The following is a 19,389-nucleotide window of genomic DNA, read 5'->3' on the forward strand; positions in this document are numbered from 1 at the left end:
GGGATACTTACTATGCACAGTAACTCTGGCCTTCTTTGAGTATGTGACACCAAACTCATTAGAGATAATGCATTGGTATCTTCCTTGGTTTTCCTCCTTGATATGAGAGAGGCTGAGAACTGAGGTATATTCATTAACACCATTCGGGTTTAGTCTCTCAAAGTAGATAGCATTTGCATCTTCCATGATTGCCTGATAACAAGAATAATAAATATGACAAAAATATATCAAGAGAAATACAATTTAAAAGTTAATAATATTCTAATAATCACTTTAAACCTAAACATTGGGATTACAGAATCATGAAAGGAAATTTGGACTTTAACTTCTCTACATAGAGAGACACACTATCTTGACAACTGCATTTCATGATTTCTTGAAGTTATTTAAAAAATATATATATTTGCAGAAATATAAACCAGCTATAACTGTTTACAACTGACACAGGTAGCTGAATGAGAATAATACAAAAATTCCACATATTTCTATCACAGTAACTGATTAGTAGACACTTGTAAATTAAGAACGGGATGGGTTTAAATACTTAGTATTTAAGAAGATAATATACCTTATCCTTCTTCCATAGCAATGTGACAGGTACATCGCTTGTGCTGCCAGCAGTGCATATGAGAGACACATTGTCATTCTTCAGCGAAACCGTCGTCTCAGGCTCGCGGATGATGAAAGGTTTCAAACGATCATCTGCAGCAAACAAGATCAATTCGATAATTAAACAATGAAAGCAAAACATTAGTGTTTCCTGTGGCAAAGACAACAAATTTACAGTAAAATACATTGAAGGCCTTCTACTTCCCTGTCAAACACAATCTTTTCAAACCTGTGTTGATAGTCTTGACATTTGCAAAACCCTCTAGCATGTAATTCTGGATGAAAAGCATGACAAGGTAATTGGCCATTTGTCAAAGAGTTATGAAATTACTTGCAGCAATATTGAGTTCAAGTATTGATAAAAGTCCAATATTGTCATTTTTCTTGAAAAAGGGGATGAAAAAAGGGTGACAGGTCGATTGGTAAATTTGAATCTGTGAGTACGAAACACTTGAAGAAACAGGACATATTTTCATATCTTCTTAAAATATCCATAAGGGACAGAGAGAGATAAGAAGAGATAGGGAAATGGAGAGTAGGAGAGAATGATAGAAAAATGAAGACAAACTAACACTAAGAAATGAGACATATGCATAAAGACAGCAGATACAGGAAACAAGAGAGAAAGATGCCACACTGCATCAAGAGAGAGGTGATAAAAGGGTGGGTAAGGGAGTACTTTGCCTAGAAAATGTCAAACATGAAAGATTGCCTCAGATTTGTCTGAAAAAGCCCATGTCTTATACAGGATGTGGGGGCATGGCAGGGCAAGTTGCAACAATTTGTAACTTGTCAGATCGGGCTTAAGTTTCATTGAAGTGAAAGTAGGTTATCTCACAGAAAGATAAAGAGCAGGCTGATATAGGACAGAATGGGAGGGGCAGAGGAAAGGGAATGTGTGCCAATGTCACAGATATACAACTAAGGGAGCAAGGGACAAAGAAAGATAGGGATGGTGGGTGGCTGAGGGAAATGGGAAGATACTGGGAGATGACAACAAGAGAAGGGGCAGTGAGAGGGAGAGAGATACAAAGACAGACACAGACATACTTTAACCCATTCTCATCTACTTTCCTGAAGTAATGTCCAATAGACCACTTGGCAAAACCACTTCAGAAGACTGCTTTGTTAGTTTTCTCATCATGATCTCCTGAAGTGGGTTCTAAAACACTTCTAAGAACACTTCTAGGATCACTTTGAGTGTTCTCATTACATGTTAACAGGTTTCCACTAAACTGGTTTCTACTAAACTAGTTTAAGAATGTAGATAAGAAAGGGGTTAGAGACAGAGAAAGATAGTGCGTGTGTGTGTATAAGACAATGATGGAATTACGCAGGAGAATAAAAGCATGGAAGAGAAAGGAAAGGGAGAATAAGGGTGCAGGGGGGGGGGGAGAAAAGACAAAGCAGAAGTAGGTCGATTCCTACTATAATCAACGTCACATACAATTTCCCCTGTGGAGCTACGTACCACATGTAAACACTTCCGGATCAACACTGAAGATATCCATGCCCTGGAGATCATCTGGATGGGCGCAGCGTCCATCCACTCCTTCACCAAGATTGTTCTCCTTTACCCAGACTGGGAACCATGCCATCTGGCAGTCACACACCATGCTAGAACTGTTCACCAGTCTGTTACATAAAATGGGATCAGATATTAGCAAAGCACAAGATTATGGTAATTCAGGAAATAATAGTCTTCAATCTATGTACAATTTTTTTGATCAATCTCCCTGATTATCACTTATCACAAAGCTTGATTTAAAATTAAAAAGACTAATAAAGATTAATAGATTATTTCATATGAATACAGTAATGGAATTAAAATGTAAAATCGTTGATTGTCATGATCATACTTACAGTTGGTTGAGTTGGGGCATGCCTTCAAATGCATTGTTCTCTACTGTAGTGATAGCATTTCCAGCAAAGTCCCTGTAGAAACAGAAATCAAGAAGAATATTTTGATAATTCAATGAATTCCTAAAAAAAAAAAAACCCAACATAAAACCGCACCATAATTTAACACTTTTTATAGTTTTATAGTTTTTAGAGCTAAGGATTCATTCATGTTATTGTTCACCATAGCACAGTATAAAAATCAAGAGGCTTTGTAACATGTGCAGTCACTTATGACCGGTAACACTGTACATGATATCAAGGGATGATTCACCCATCAAGAATGGTTCTGTCTCGTGAAGTTTCGACCAGCTTTCTGATTCACCATCACACCAAAAGCTTTGCGAATGACAGCCAACCATCCACCTCTTTTACAACAAGCATTAAATAATATGACGGACACTTTCTGATATGATTATTGAATTATAAAAAAGATTTAATAGAAAAAAAACACAGGAAACCAGCAAAGCCATTACAAAACATGATGTATTACTAGCAAGTAATGTACAATCATCCCCCAGGCAACAGCAGCAAGACATTATTCATGTGACTTACAGAGACTGGAGATTAGTGAGTCCAGTGAATGCTCTTCTGGCAATAGAATTAATGTTGTTGTTGGCCAGTCCTAATCGAAGTAATGATTCAAGACCATCAAAGGCACCAGTCATATCCTCTACTGTCCAAGCAATGACATTATCGCTCAGGTCCCTGTAATATAAGGTGATAGAAGTGTGTGAATAAACAACACTTGATTACATCCCATCTGCTGACCTCGTAAAATGTATATGCTGCTAAATTATGGCAATCTTTGAAGATAAGCATGATCAAGTGAAATTAATAAACTAGAAATAAAATATGCATTTATCAACACACTTTCTACACTTTAATATTATCCAACATACACTTACAGAACTTGAAGCAGATTTAGCTGGATGAATGCTCCATCGGCCACTTGTGTGATCCTGTTATGATTGATATAGAGCTCCCTCAATAGTGGTGGCCAAGGAGGAACCCCTACGGACCCTGCAGCACCCCCATTGGTTCCCTGAGCAGCAGGACCTCCGCTCTCTCCAACAGTCTCTCCTTCTGTCTCCAGTGTGGTGAGCCTGTTATGAGACAGGTCTAGGTACTCTAGGTTGGGGCAGAACTCCCAACCGGAGGCTTCCGTCTCGTTGATACGGTTGTGGGCCACCGTCAGATGGAGCAGGGACTTGAGACCGAAGAGCCATCGGCGGCTGATGGTGGTCAGTTCATTGCCATCCAGCTCTAGTTGTTGGATGGCATTGAGCCCATAGAAAGCACCATCCATCAAATCAGTCAGCTGGTTACGACTAAGGCTGAGTTCCTCTAAAGATTCTAGGCCACTGAAGACCAGACTGTCAACCGTGGTAAGCTCATTGCGACTTAGTTCACTATAAATCAAACGGGGAAAAAAAGACAAAGAAAACATGTAATTATGTATGTACATAAAAGTGAAAACAGAAAATAAAGTGAGACTGAGAATATGTTGCATTAATTATTGTAAAGGAGAAAAGGAAAACGGAAAGAAAAACACTTAAATTAGAAATTATGCAAAGTCATTTTGAAATTTGATGCATCATGACTGAAAACCCAAGAACTGGCCAATTATTAATAATACAGTTTAACTTCCACAAGCTGATTTCCTGGAGGGGCTCCTGCAACGTTGGCCAAAACAAAAGTTCCTTTACAATCAAGGGAACACCATCTGGTAAGGGAAATGGGTTGTTCTGCATCATTAGCACCTGAGGATTATCAACTACCTTGTATTACCGTCCCCTACAGAGGGTGAACTTGGGTTGTCACAATAAAAAAGAAAAAGAAAGAAAAAAAAACTCATAAATTTTAGTTTCTCACTCTGTTTTTCAAATAATTGTAGAGGAATGGGGCTGTTTGGAATGATAAAGGTAGTCTAGCACCCATGTTCAATACATTTTGAGTCAATTTAATATCTTTCATATTCCTATATTTTACCAACAGCTTCTCAATACACAACTGATAAAGATTCAAGTCAATACACATCACAACCAAACCAAAGATTTTCAAAACTTGAGGTATACAATTTTGAAAAAGGCAAATTATTATTTTTCCTGAAAATGCTGCCACATTTCTAAGTTGGGGAAAGAAGAAAGGATCAAACTTGGATCTTAATTTATGTGTAATACATCTTTGACTATCCTGCTTTCTACAGTTACAGTGTAGCAAACATAATGAACACTGAATGAATACCGAAGCAGACACATTGTTCAGTGTGAAAAATATGAAGACCAGGAATATGAAACTTGAGTCACAAAGTCATATCTTGGAGGAATCTCAGCTATCATCGAGATTGGAGATCAGGTGAAATGGGGGTGGTGTCTCTAATCCTACAAACATGTGTGAAAGGAATGTGCGAAGACAAGAAAAGAAATATGGAGGTCAGGAACTAAACCCAGGCACAAATACAAATAGGACTACCCCCCCCCCCCCCCATTTTCATCAAACCTCAATTCTTACATCCTAAATGAAATATCTTAAAAACAATTATCGAGAAGATATCCTGGACTTAAAGTTTTAGTCCACAGACACAATTATTGTTTAATGCACAAAGTTTTAAGCAAAAGTCAATTTATTCATTAGATTTTGTGCCTGGTTGATACTTTCTGGTATTAAAGTCAGTAGCTTTTCAACTAATGATTAGTAATCTATTTTATATAAAACAAGATTTCTTGCTTTACTTTAACACACAGGCAATGCACATGCATCAAGTAGCTCTACCTTCCACTCTTTTTTTTTTTTTGTATTATCGTCCATTTGGTGTAAATTTATTAATATAAACTGTAAATCTTGAGAAAGAAGTAGGCCTACATTATTTCATCAAATTTTCAAGTTTATCCAAGGACAAAAGTGGACTTAATTTCAGGTCTTCAAGAAATTCAAAACAACTTCTCACTCTCTTATTTCAGAAGACCTTGAACAACTTTACCACATTATCCCTAAAAATATTCCATAAAAGGAGAGAAATATAAAGCAAGCAAACGCAGGGAAACAAGAACAGGCAAAATTTTCTATTATTTTCCTGTGGGTTCATTGTTTGCATGTTTTCTGTGGCTCTGAAAACATGCCAGGAGGAGATTTAGGAGAGGTGAATTAGGAGGTCACCTCCCTGTGTAAAGAAACCTAAGAAAAAAAGGGTCATTTTCCACGGTGTAAGCAGAGTCCATGCTGCAGAGGCTCAAGTGAGCTAAACTTGGCCTGTGTGTCCTTCCAACAGATTATCTCTCTTAATTTATTTCAGTTTGAGAACGAGCCATGCCTTTGGCAGTCTTTGCCAAGCCATGGCAAGCAGGTGTTGGAAACTGTACCTCAGAAGAATCGGCCTACGCACAGAGGTGAGAGAATAAGCGAAAACAGCAAAGACAGCAAGTTCTTGAGCAGCCAAAGCAATATTTTTTCTATAAAAAAATACAAACATACTTTGTAGCAAATAGGGTGGTCAATTATGAATCTTTTTAAACCTTTAAAAAATATTTTGAATGTCTTACGTATGAACAGTGAATATTTTATTCAAGGTGATATGAAAATAATTCAACTGAATATTTGCCATATTTACAACAAAATATACATCTTGTAAATGTCATGATACAGCTATGTGTATTTTATATCTAGCAAAGATAGACAAGGGTACAGAGTTACTTTCCTCTATACAATGAAAATCTCACGTCCATGGTATCTCAAAGGATATGACTATAATCTGGAAGCTAATGGGTAATGGCGACGGTAAAATCAGAGCAAGTAGCCGATAAAACAAAGAGAGAAAAGGGTACCATCAACAGCTCTAGACAGACAGAGACAAGGAGAAAAGGAAAAATGTGCTAACGATTTAATTACATGAGCTACAGCCACTGGGCATTGACTGTGTGACATAATGCATGTACCTGCTGCAATGCAGAATATTGAAGCCTGGTTGTACCACGCAAGAGAGCAAATCTAAAATTGCAACGAGGAGTAGGATATTTCTTACCCCAGGTGACAGGGGGTTACCATGGCGATGTCTCCGGTTTAAGGATACTGGGGACACTTGAAATTCATTTGGGGTGTCAGGCTGCACCATTCTCACTACCTCACGGCATTTATGTGATATGTCATTTTCTTTCAAGGGAGGGTGTGATGTACTTAGGTATGGGGTGTAGTGCCTTGCCTTGCTTACATCCCTTTCCCTTTTAATTAGTGTTCAAGGTTTCATGCTGATTTATTTTAGAAGCAAATTTCCTTCAGAAATCAAACCAATATTTTCTTCAAAACCTTGAAAATTCAGTAGAAGCAAATCTGAGCAAACTTTAAAAGCTAAATCAAAAGATAGATAAACATCCCAATTTCATGTTAGGGCCTACAGGTTTGTTGGAGCATAAGCTTCAGAAAAGTCATACTGGAACTTTATGAAAATCTACATAATTATGATTATTTCTATCTTATCATTTCAAATGAAATATAAGAACGACATCTCAATGTAATATGCACATTTTAAAGGGAAAAGATACTTAAGTTAAAGACTTCTTTTTCATATAGGCCTATACTGGGTCTTGCTTTATAAAGATTTATTGTTGTGGTAACTTAACCATAAAAATAAATATAATGAAAAACTTAATTTTGAATGGGGTGCCAAGTCTTGTTAAAGGGGTTGTTCCACTACCATGATCTGAACCCTGCTCTATCCCGATCAGTAGATCGGTAGATGGCAGGATAGGATCTCGGTTGAAATTGGAAGCAGCATAGCAACAGCCAAGTGAAGAAGGGTTAAAACAGGCACTTATTCAAATTGCCGTGATCGGGCTGAAATTATGAACATGTTAAAAATTTCATGCCGATCAGAAAGCGCCCATTTAGAATCGTGGGAAGGGGGAAGAGCATACACGGCACAGAGCGCAGTCTAGGGTTAAGCATAACCTGGTCTTTCCTGACGTACCAACAGCAGCACGTGGATTTAGCAGCCCCTGCTTAATCCTGTTCCTGCAAAGTATTTTCCCGCTGAATCACAATAAAAAGTTAATTTTCCCCCGATCCTGCCCGATCTTGCAGGTTTGCCAAATCGTATCAAGATCGAAATAGTGGAATCGCCCCTTAACATGGAAGTTACCATAATGGCAATTTTTTTTTTAGCATGATTGTAAATCCTGTATAAAATGGGTCCCTGGCACGCATTCACCAATCACTAAGAACTTGGATGAAGAAAATACTATAGGTTATTGCCAAAATACACTCAAATCATTGCAAAAGGTTGAAGGATGAGAATGAAATATAACAAAACCAAATCAAAGAAATAAAAAAAACTTTTAATCAACTGCTTGAAAATAAGAAGAGGTTGAAATGTCAGAGTCCTTCTGAAGATTTTCTGCCAATCCAACTGTAGAGTACATCAAATGAAATTGCTTCAATCCTGGGCGAAACTAACCAATTTTCTGGGATGGCAAATGAGAGGATTTCTTTTTCCCCTGTTCTTGCACCAAGAACTTCTTATCTTGCGAAACCTGATAAATGGGTCATCTACGCTAATCATCTATTAGTCACCACAGAGCTCGAGTGCCAGTGGTAGGCTCCTGTTTCAAGCGCGCTCTCGTTCGGGCGCTCTCCCCCTCGGTTTTCTCTTTTATATTCCCTTATGAAAGTGTTGCGAAGATTGTGTGGACAATTGGCCCGAGAGGGATGGATGGGGGCCCTGCGATGGGGATACAAGTGGGAAGAAAGAGGAATATCATTACAGCTTTGAGCACACTCAAACAACTCTCTGCAATGCCAAGATGGGAGATGAAGCTTATTCAAATACATTCAGGAGAGATTTCCAGGTAGCCTGGTATAGGAGAACCATACCTTACACCTACAGAACAAGTTTGCAAATCAGGATATTCTGTTACCTGAGGAAAAACTTGAGTTAGATGGATTACTTGATTACCACTTGCACACGGGAGAAATACACACACTAGAACAAACCACTGAAAATTCAGTGCTCTCCAGAGCAATATTTCAGCAATTTAATATCGAATACAAGGGCTTCTTGCAATTTTTCTGTTTTTCTTGATCGAATAAAGCCATTTAATTACGAATTACAATGAAAGTATACGAATTTCAGAAATGCAATTCAGTAAAATCAGAAGTTTTGCAAATTTACAAAAATGGAAACTGAGTTTTTATCATGGAGACAGAATGCTTGCCACTTGAAAGAATGTCATATTCACAAAACTGAAAATTCATTTAATAAAATATTGTAACAAAAAAGACAAAACTATGATTTGGAGAAAGAGTCATATCTTACTGATCTCCCTCACAATGGCCTGAGATGATTTATTTGTATATTAAGATAACACGGGGGGGGGGGGGGGGTTAACTCTTTGGAAAAAAAGTTTAAAGGAGAGATTTTCTGCAGCATAAAACATGCATATAAGCATGTGGATACACAATGAAATTGAGAAGAACTATACGTATAAGATGAGCTACACTGGATTGCCACAGTAGGTCCCATCCATGGAGGGTAACCAAAACCGGCCAATGCCTGAGTCACCTCTAGTACAGGGCCACAAAGCTGCGCATAATCGTAATCAAACCAGCAGAGAAGCGCTGCCCTCTGTTTGTCAGCTTGATTGGGACATCAGTGCTGACTACACACAGTCTCTACATTTCAAACCTTTTCTGAGCATTCATGGATAGTCTTGTAAATGTCCAGTAAAGCAATCATTATTCAGACTCCTTCTACTGTACCTACGGTAATTGTAGAACAGAATTTATTCCCTAAACTTGCAGGTTTCTGGAACAGTCTGCAATGTTTGAAAGATTGAACTTGATCACTAAGCCACCACACATAGTTAAGATATTAAAAATGTTCTGTGATGCCAAGACTATACCCTCTCCAGTTGAGGATAGGTGATATACCTGCACTACTCCAAGATTCAGCACTCATAGTGATTTGCGCAGGGGAAAGGAGAATATGAATAGGCATTTCTAATGAGAGAAAAGGGAGGATGTACTGTATAAGAAGCTACAGGTCAGAGTGAGCGATGTTCTTTACATCAGATTGCAAAACACCCCTTGCGTTATTATTCATCAGCATTTACTAAACAGAACGGTAGTGTGCATTCTGCTATTTCAGTCGTCCTTTCATCATTTCATCTGTTTGTTTTCAGGGATGCTCCGGGCTGAAGATATATCTCAATAAATAGAGTAAAATTCACAGAGCACAATGCTGAATGAGGATTTGTCTAGAACTTTTTCACCAGAATAATGCAAATTTTTAAACTTCATTATTTGTTATCAAATGTTGATAAAATTTCCAGCATTTTGCTCTGCGAATTTTACTCTATTTATTACTTCAGCCCAGAGTATCCCTTTAACAACTTTGTGTTAGTGAATTGAAATAGCTCATTAACTAATAAAGTATATACAGACCCCAGAACTAAACCCTTTATAAAATTTTATTGTTAGTATCATTAGTAGATGATCATGTCAATTAAGGTTACTATTTTTATCATTATTTCTATAATTATCATGAAATATTAGCTTTATAACAAAGAACGCATATATGGTTCTATATATATGTGCATGACTTCAATGAGAGGAAGTTGACTTACTTCAAGTAAAACTTCTTTCTGTTATTTGAAAAATGCATCCCTCATAGTTATCACAATACATTTTTTTATGAGTCATTGAAAAATATTATTATAACTATTCCCATTATAAATATTGTCTAAGTATGGTATGATTCATCAAAGGAAAATTTATCCATCTGATAAATTGTTTTTTTTTTCTTTTGTACTGCAATTTTCAGGACTGGCAAGGAAAAGGATGCTTTTGGTTCAGTGGAAAGTTTTTAACATTTTTCTAAGCCTTTGATAATTTGGTAGGTAAACTTGCACATTTTGGAACTTTATTTTCAAAATAATATTATTTAGACCAATGGCTTTCACTGAAGAATTTCAGGCCTGTTGAGTTTTTAGCACAGTCATTTTATATTTCAAGACAATGGAATTTCTATATTGTTTAGAAGGAAGGTCAGTGCCTATGAAACCAAACAAAAGAAAGCAGAGGGTTACCAGGGGGACTAGCTCATTCTTTACTGCTTCTTTTGTCTTCAGGAAGTTGCGTGAGAACCATGTCTAATCAAGCGCAGGGGTACGATGGAGTGGTGAAGAATGAAGCTTCCTGATACCGTAATTTCCTTACAGGACGTGCGCTATTTGCACAGGTTGCGCGCAAATGGGTTCCTCAGCGTCCCAGGTGCACTCAGGTAGGCCACAAATAGCTGGCCCATGAATCAGGACTCTTAATCAGGAGTGCCCGGACCAAATTAAAAAGTACAGGCCAACCTCACCTCTTGCCACCATGGAATGTCAGACATGACCAGTCAAAAATAATTCGCTCTGCAAATTTACCTCTTTCCTTTTGGGGTGGTTCCATTTCAGAATGTGATATATCATATCAGGGATGTAGTTTGTGGTTCTTGTTATACCCATATCCTCACTTACTACTAGGCACCAGGCAGAGGCTCCTAGTTACAAAAGTTTGAACAAAAATATTTTGTTCAGCTACCTTTGTCTCCCCCCATTTCCCCTTTTCATAGTTGTCAATAAAACAAAACACAAACAGCACAAATAAATACTAGTAACTTCCAGAATTCAATTCTACTCTAGTCTGACTTCTAAGACAAAGAATTCTTCAACTCAATAAAAAGTCAGTCAAGAGTGTCCCTTGGATACCAGCAAGACAGTGACACATTCTCCAGCAAACAGGGCATAAATTGGATAAGTCTGGGAAGTTAAGTAATTAATCCATATTCCGCTGAGAATTTATTCATTCGGATGATCCATGTAACAAAAATTATTTCTCACAGCCGTTGTCTTTTGGGGCCTTACTGGGTTTAAGACGGTGACCATCATGGTGAGATGGGAAGAGAATTGAGTCATTCGCCAACTCCTTTTGCTACTGATTCACTGATGGTGACATCATAGGTAATAACATCGGCTCTATTTAATGTCTTATCAATCTTTGAATAATACCCCTTCAGGGTGGAATGAAATCCAGAATCAATTGGATTTTCAAAATCATTCATTCTGTTATCCAAGAAATTGGTATACAAAAGCATTGTTACCACATAAAGCTGTTACAATAAACCATGTACATGTATATGTGCAGTCCCGGGAATACTGTAAGCCAATGAAAATATCCAATGTTTTTTTTTTTTAAAGAATCGTAAAACTCTTTAAGAATAATATTAGATAAGTACCTATAGGTCTACTCAACAGTTATACCTCGGTCACATTTGCTCAACGGCGGCCGTACGGCAAGTCGAAAACAGCCATTTTATTCATTTTTATTTAAACCACCTATTTGTAGCTAATACAAAAAAAATTAAAAACGACTGTTTTTGACTCGCCATACGGCCGCTGTAGAGCAAATGTGACGGAGGTATTAGTGTTAGAATTTCTTTGAATTATTCTGATGTCTTGCAGGTAAATTGAGTGTTTCACGCTTTCAAAAAATGATCTTTATAACAATTCACTGGACCATATCACTCTCCACTCTCTCTGCACAATCTAGTATCTTTGTTTGGATTAACATTAAAAAATATCTTCAAAGGATCACTTTAATAACACTGGTAAAGGAAAGGAAGCTGAGTCACTTGAATAAAGATCTTATCCAAATTAGGAATGCGAAATTGCTATACCAAATGTAGCTGTTAAGATTCACTCAGAAAAATGATTTCATTCAATAAAGAATGAGTATAAAATCTGGACATTAAAAGCATAGGTGCAGGTACTCACTGCTTCATAACTTTTCAATCTACATCATTCTTCTTCCTCTTGAATGTATTAAGTGTAAAGTGGTGTTGGAATTGGACATGTATCAAACAAACCTGCCTGGAGCAAAATTGATTTTATTCACATCATTTCCAAGGATGCATTTTCATGCGTGATTCACAACTGTTCCCCATGAAAGTGATGAGAAAATAAAAAGGGGACTGATTAGGGGTTGATCAGAGATAAACTCCAGTACTATGAACAACTATCGACTAGCAAGAATTTGGCTTCCCATATTCCATTTTCTTTACACAAAAGAATGAGACTGATTTATGCACGTTGCTTGCTCTGGATTTATAAAAAGCTGTAATTTCAGGATGTGCTTGATACAAGCAGGCAATGACATCTCACGTATTGTCGCCAATGCTTTGTCAGACAGTAATGTCTTTGGTAATTTATGACAAGCTGCACACCCCAATTGACCTAATAGCACAGATAATTTGGGACAATAACACGGCTCAGATCGATGATGCTCTACACAGCGCCCTCGTGCAAGCGTATTGGGTGACTAACGCGGTCTGTGAAAATATAAATTCACACATTGCTAATGCATGCATTTTTTTTTGCTTGCGTATCTCAATAAGGTGTCGGAGGCATGGCATCTCGCCTGGGCTTACAGAATGCAAGAGGATAATTGAAAGGAGAAGACTGGGAATGGAAAGAAGGGGTACCATAATACCCTAAGGTGACTTTCATCTTAGCTAAGATTATACATGGTTATGAAGAGTATTTTGAGAATATATAAAGTCATCGTCACTCGCACTTCGAGCAGAATCTTGAGGGGAATCAATTTGATTTTCTAGGGAAAATAAAATCCAAATCATCAGGATAAATGAGGAGAGTATTCTGTGATGTTCAATGTAATTTAATTGCAATTTCTTGCAAGACGAATGCACAATATCCAATCCATAAATTTGTACAGGTAAATCAAAGGTGCTGACGGGACTAAAAATCACAAAGAAAGTATTTTCACGATTCTACGTGAGAATTTATAGGTGGATAGCTTGTCACAAGAGTGAGGGAATTGGTGAAGATGATTCCACAACTTATGCAATACATGATTAATCACCAAGAAAGGAGAGTGTACGAGGGTAGTACAACAGGTCTTGCCTGTACATCACAAATTAGTTCAAGAAGAGTATTAGTGATCAAGAAAAATAATAAATTATTGCTATAATTTAATCAGGTTTCTTGTGAATAATAATTGCTTTCTTATTTTTGTTAAATTTGATTAAAATCTTTCATTAGTAATGTATGAATTTAATATTCATTTTTTTCTACATCAATTCAAAGAAATAATTAGGAAGCTTTTGCTTATTATAGCCAAAAAAAAGAAGACTAATTTTTTTTATCAACTTGCAACCAAAGTGCTCTTGAAAACAAAGTGGAATGACTTCCTCAAGTAAAAGAGTCACAGCATCTCAAGGCATATGCTTAAGGTTCCGTTTCACCACATCGACTTTAAATTTTCATGCAATTACAACTGGGATTTGTGATTTCTCTTCTATTTTACTGCTCTGAATGAGTGGAGGAATAGTTATCTCTAATCAAATGCTTTCTATAAAGAGAATTTGATGGATGTCAAAAATATCATAAGTAAAAAGTATGAATGAAAAAGTTCAAAAGTGCTATGACCATCTCTTGAAATTCTAGTCACATGATCAATAATTTACTTGAAATAGACATGAGACACATTTAGAGATAGGAAACCAACAGGATGAGAGAAGATTGCATTTTTTTCAAATCCACAAAAGCAAATGTCACTGATTACAGCACAGGTTTTAAGATAACTTCATACCAAACAATCTAAGCTTGTTCTGTCAGCCACCTTTGACGCTCTCTATCATTGGTTTCAAACCCCTCATGATTTCAAGAATCTATTATATAAAGGGGTATCATGAATCAAAACAAATTAATCTCATAAAAGTCGCAAAGGTCATTATTCTTTGGCTTATGTTCCAATCAGGGCCTTATGGGAGTAGCGAAGATTCCCCCCTCCTCTTGCGTGTGCTGAGCAGATTACGATAACATTTTAAAAGTTTGTTTGCGATTTTAATCAAGCCCGTTGAAATTAACCAATCATCCCTCGTAACACCTCAGGAAATTCTACTCGCTGATGTGCTGCTAATTCTTTTCCAAGAGAGTAGCTAGGAAATTGGCAAACTATTTTACGATGTTACTTGGGAAACACTTCGGGTGAGAGGAATGGAAAGTCAAAAAGAGGCAAGGTCCATAGGAATTGTGGGTCATTTGGTGTATGGTAACACACTTCTCTCTCATGATTTCTTTAATATAATCCATGATTTCCCTATTTACCAAATTCCATTATGAAATAATAAAAATAAACCAATTATGCAACATGCTCCATCTATCTTGTTTATACAGACTAACATATGCAGCAATTCAGTTTTCAAACTGTTGGGAAAAAAGTAGAAATTTTATAAAATATTTCCTTTTCCTTTTGCATGTATGTTTTTTTTTTTGTATTAAGAGACAGTGTCTCTTTTGAGAAAATAAACCCTTCCAAACTGTTTGATTAGGTTCTCCACTAAACTACCAGGGTGTCAGACATGTGATTCCTTTTTCATCAGATGCCTTATTTTAAAACTTATCATCATGGAGACACTGAAAATTTAATTTCCCCCTCAGAGTTGAGAACTGGGTGCACATCTTCCGTGATCCTCACAGTCAAAGAATCACTGTAAGATGCGACGTATGTTAGCCACTCTCTTGATGGAGAGAAAGTTTCCTTTATCTTTCAATCTTGTATGAGAATGCATTACCTCATAGTTCATGATGATCTCAAAAGTTACCCATTATATTCAGGTGGGAATTCAGGGTAAGGGTGCCTTGGTGGCTAAGACTAAAATTTTGTGGTCATGCACTGGAAGTGAGTTACTTATTTCAACTTCCTGAACGATACCTATAAAATCTTAGAATATAACCCACAACAAGTTTTTAATAGGATGTGTGATAACCATAAACTCTGAATTAACTCTGGCGCTTGAGGAATAACTTGGTACCCAAGCATGTGATGTAAAATAAAGCAGTCTCGTTCTGTTTTTATTAAGCTTTAATAATCTAAATAAAAAAATTGTATCAAGATCGAATTTAGACAGCATTAATTTTTTTATATGACGGTAAGAAACCATGTTTATAAGAGACAAACAAGAATAAGAATTCCAGTGGGGCTAAATCTCAGACTAATGATTTGGACAGGAGGAAACCATGACAACTTGGCATGATGTCATGAAAAGTGAATTCACAACTTGTATAGTTCACTGCCAAATGGAATGGTACAAGTCTCATTTCCCTGTGCTCCAGAGGGATGGTTACGTATAGGCTTACAAAATAAGTGATGGGGGAACAACAAAAGCAACAAAAGGGGGACAGACATGTCCGATAGCCGTGACATTTCAACTGTCATCGGAACTCCAAGTTGAGTGATTTTTCCTTTCCCGTCTGTTGTTTCACACTATTTTTCAAATCAGCCCTTGTTCAAAGGGATACAGAGCAATGCATGCAATCATATTGAGAATTTCATTTATGTTTCCTTGCACAGTTTACCTGAATGAAATTGACACTTTTTTTTCGAAGCTGTTATATCAAACATTTCATATGCTGAGAAACTCTGCAAATATCTCTGGGATACACTCAACAGAAAGGCAGTTTTGTTTGCAATTTGAAGACATAGATTTAGTATCTAGACATATCAGGTAATAAAAACTATGACCCATGAAATTAATGATGAGCATTTTTATAACTTTCCATCCTAAGAACTCACTGGAAAATTTCGGGACACATACAAAAGAAATTGTAAAACAGGAACTGTTCAGGCCATAGAAGGATTACAGCCTCCCCAAGTAATGATGACTTATATATATGAAAGCATTTCCTTAATATTATGTAACAAGTAATTGCAGGGGAGACATGAGCAATTTCCCATCTCTTCAGTCCTAATGGTGCATGAAGTCTGCCATGTGATGACATACATGGTAAATCATAATCCCTTCTATTGTGTGCATGAATTTAATGTTTTCCTTTGACTTTGATTTGTTTTGTTTAAATATATTAGATGGTGGATTGGAATATGTTTGCTCTAAATAACTAAACACTTCTATGATTATTCTAATGAGAGATACCCTACATATTTTCACAAGACAAGTTTGGGAGAGAGCATTCCAATCACTAATGATCTGGAATATTTTTGCAGATTTAAATGTAAGAGCAGGTCAACACAAATTGTCCTTTGGAAATGACTTCTAATTTCAGCAGTATTCAGATAAAAAATGGTGCAAACATTTCAGGGACATTTCCAATATAGTTCCATCATCCAAAGATGAATATCATTGTGCTTTATAGATTCTTATGCAATATGAAGGGTGAAGAGTGTTCCAAGAATGACAGGTTTTTCACAAGGAGAAATTGCATAACATAATTAGATAGGTTTGGCAAGACTCTGAGCTAATTAGACAATAGACAGCTGGGGGAGAGGTGAATAAGCATTTCAGGAAAACAACTTACAGCAAACTAATCAATTATTGTTTTGCAAATAATGTATCCATGGTCTAACCACCCAATGACAGTGGTCAATGCAAGCTTCCAGTTATCATTCAACACATCACAGATGATCAGTAATTGAAGGGATGACTAGTAGCCATTCATGCCAATATCTAGCAACATCACTGTATCACATGGAGAATTACATAATACTTTTAATAAACATTTTATCTAATGACGCAGAGTGAGATATGACCAAAAGGGGGGAAATCTTAAGGCCAAACTAAAAGCTGATATTGTTTCACTGGCTTTAGAAACTACAAAATTTCAAGTTAACCAATTCAAGACTACAACATTGGCCTATCTTGGAGGGTCGATATTGTCTCTGATAGTCTGAGGTTTTTTAGTTTTAAATTTATAATGCTTATGAAAATGGGCTCGGATGGGGTTTAACAAAATGATACTTGAAAGAAATTTAGGATGCTAGACAGAAATTATAATAAAAATCAAACCTATTTTCAAACTAAATCCATTTGTCAGAGAAATTCCAGCCCTATGATAAGTTGCCAGTAATTGGATTGTTTTCTTCAAAACTATCACCATTCTGTTGTTTTTGTTTTTTTATCCTTTCACACAAGTCACTTCAATCCGAGGTCCGATATCACTATAGAGGAACATGTACTTACAGAAGGTTCAAACTCTCAAGGTGGGTGAAGAGATCACGGGGCAGTGATTCAATGTGGTTACGGTTGAGCTTGAGGATCTCCAATGAACGAAGATTGTTGAGGCATCCCTGCTGTAAAGTACCGATTCGGTTGTTCTCCAACAAACTATCATAGCAAAGGAAAAGGCAGATGGAATAGAAGAGTAAATTAATTTAGAGAAAGGTAAGGGAATATTGGGGGCAATAATATAAAAACAGGAAACATAAGTAAGTGATTCAAGATTCCACTGTCTAAAATGAGTTATGGTTGGATAATAATTCAAGGTTCTGCACAATGTGTTCTTTTCTTTTTTCATTCATCTGACAGAAAATGTTAGATGCTGGGTGTGCAAAGGAACGTATAATCGTATAATTAAAACATTTCTTCATGAATATCAGTCACATTATTTCATCTGAAAAGCCAATCTGAAGCTCTTTCACCCCTTTCCCTTGAGCAATAGTGCATCTAAATGTCATTGACGGTCACAGCATTAGGACAATGTCAACATAGTCATTTCAAACCATTTAACCATTGACAGATACATGGCCACTGATGGACTGTCATTGAAATGAAGCTACTGTCATCGTCCATTAGTCACATCGCTCTCCATCATCCATCAAGAAGCACCCTTCCACCATCATTATCATCTGCATCATCATCTCTACCTCCATGTCCACAACAGCCACTTTAATTAGTATCACCACTGCCCCACGTTAGGCTATGTACAACCCTCTTCCACCACTACTGGGCAATGACACAATCATCTTCACCCTGTCCAAGACTCCTATCACTCATCCACAGTTCAGCAAAAAGAGCCCCAACTCCAGAAATTGTGTCCATTGTATTTTAGGCCTCATATACATCCGCATATATTAATAACTTTGGGCGAAAACACTTCATGTTAAGAAAAACATGAGGGAACCAGTATACCAACTTTCCAAATTAATGTTTGACGAAAGCATTAGCGGCAATACAGGATATGTTCTTGCCTTGTAAAATCAAAAGTAATTAAGAAAGTAACAATCAGTGTAATTACAGAATCGATCAATATATTGTGAAAAAGCCACTAAAATATATATGGCAATCCCATCCTATTATATTAAAAAAATCACTAGAATCCAAGATAAGAAGATAATTTTCAAAATATCTTCTAGAAATGAAAGATGCCTGGATGCTATTCAGATACCACGGGCAGACATTTTTTTTACTTGTCTGTCCCAAAACATCTATGACATTACCCTGATACACTGCTGTCAGCAAAGGCAAGGCTTTTTTTTTGGAGAGCATCAATCTCGCCAGTGCTTTCTAAACCGCTAGCCTCAGGTAGTATAATCATACTATCCCCTGGACTACACTTAATTTGGTAAAGCTCTTCAGAGGATCATATAAAAAAACAGGCTCCCAGCAATTTTTAAGAACTTTAGGTAAGAAGTTTTTATAACCAATATCATTAATTTTTCTTGTTAGTTTTGTTGTGGAGAGTGAGATATTTATAAACTGTCTCTCAATGGTAAATTAACAATGACTGCAGGTACTGCCACTGATTGAAATTTGCTGTTTTTGTTTTTCTTTCATAAAATGATGAGAAGTAATTACCAAGATTTTATTTTTTGTTTTCACATTAAAAAACAATATTCATGACTGACTATTTCTGCTTTTCTGCTACGAATATACACTGCAGTTTCTTAAAATTTCTTGATATTTCAAAACGTAGTCAAAACATTATCAAAGGAAAAAAAAACACACAAGGTAACTATTTTATTTCAGTCTCAAATTTGAATTTTCTTTTTTTTTTAAGATATCCTGCAAATAAGTGAAATAGAATTAATGAAGGA

General features: G+C 36.6%; 1 protein-coding gene across 2 annotated transcripts in view; it reads right to left on the reverse strand.

Moving 5' to 3' along the window:
- Positions 1 to 19,389, reverse strand: part of LOC129257329 (leucine-rich repeats and immunoglobulin-like domains protein 3) — a 43,115-nt gene that overhangs the window by 8,680 nt on the left and 15,046 nt on the right. The window contains exons 4-10 of one of the 2 annotated variants that reach the window (XM_064096954.1): positions 17,537 to 17,680; positions 3,417 to 3,920; positions 3,064 to 3,216; positions 2,473 to 2,544; positions 2,081 to 2,244; positions 569 to 702; positions 12 to 192 (exon numbers count right to left, since the gene is read on the reverse strand). In XM_064096954.1, the coding sequence (XP_063953024.1) occupies positions 12 to 192; positions 569 to 702; positions 2,081 to 2,244; positions 2,473 to 2,544; positions 3,064 to 3,216; positions 3,417 to 3,817 (1,105 nt within the window). In that variant the 5' untranslated portion in view covers positions 3,818 to 3,920; positions 17,537 to 17,680. Of the gene's footprint in view, positions 1 to 11; positions 193 to 568; positions 703 to 2,080; positions 2,245 to 2,472; positions 2,545 to 3,063; positions 3,217 to 3,416; positions 3,974 to 17,536; positions 17,681 to 19,389 lie in introns of those variants that run through there. The other variant, XM_054895629.2, reaches the window with a different exon arrangement.

This window comes from Lytechinus pictus, chromosome 3, assembly GCF_037042905.1.
Source record: "Lytechinus pictus isolate F3 Inbred chromosome 3, Lp3.0, whole genome shotgun sequence".
Taxonomy (NCBI): domain Eukaryota; kingdom Metazoa; phylum Echinodermata; class Echinoidea; order Temnopleuroida; family Toxopneustidae; genus Lytechinus; species Lytechinus pictus.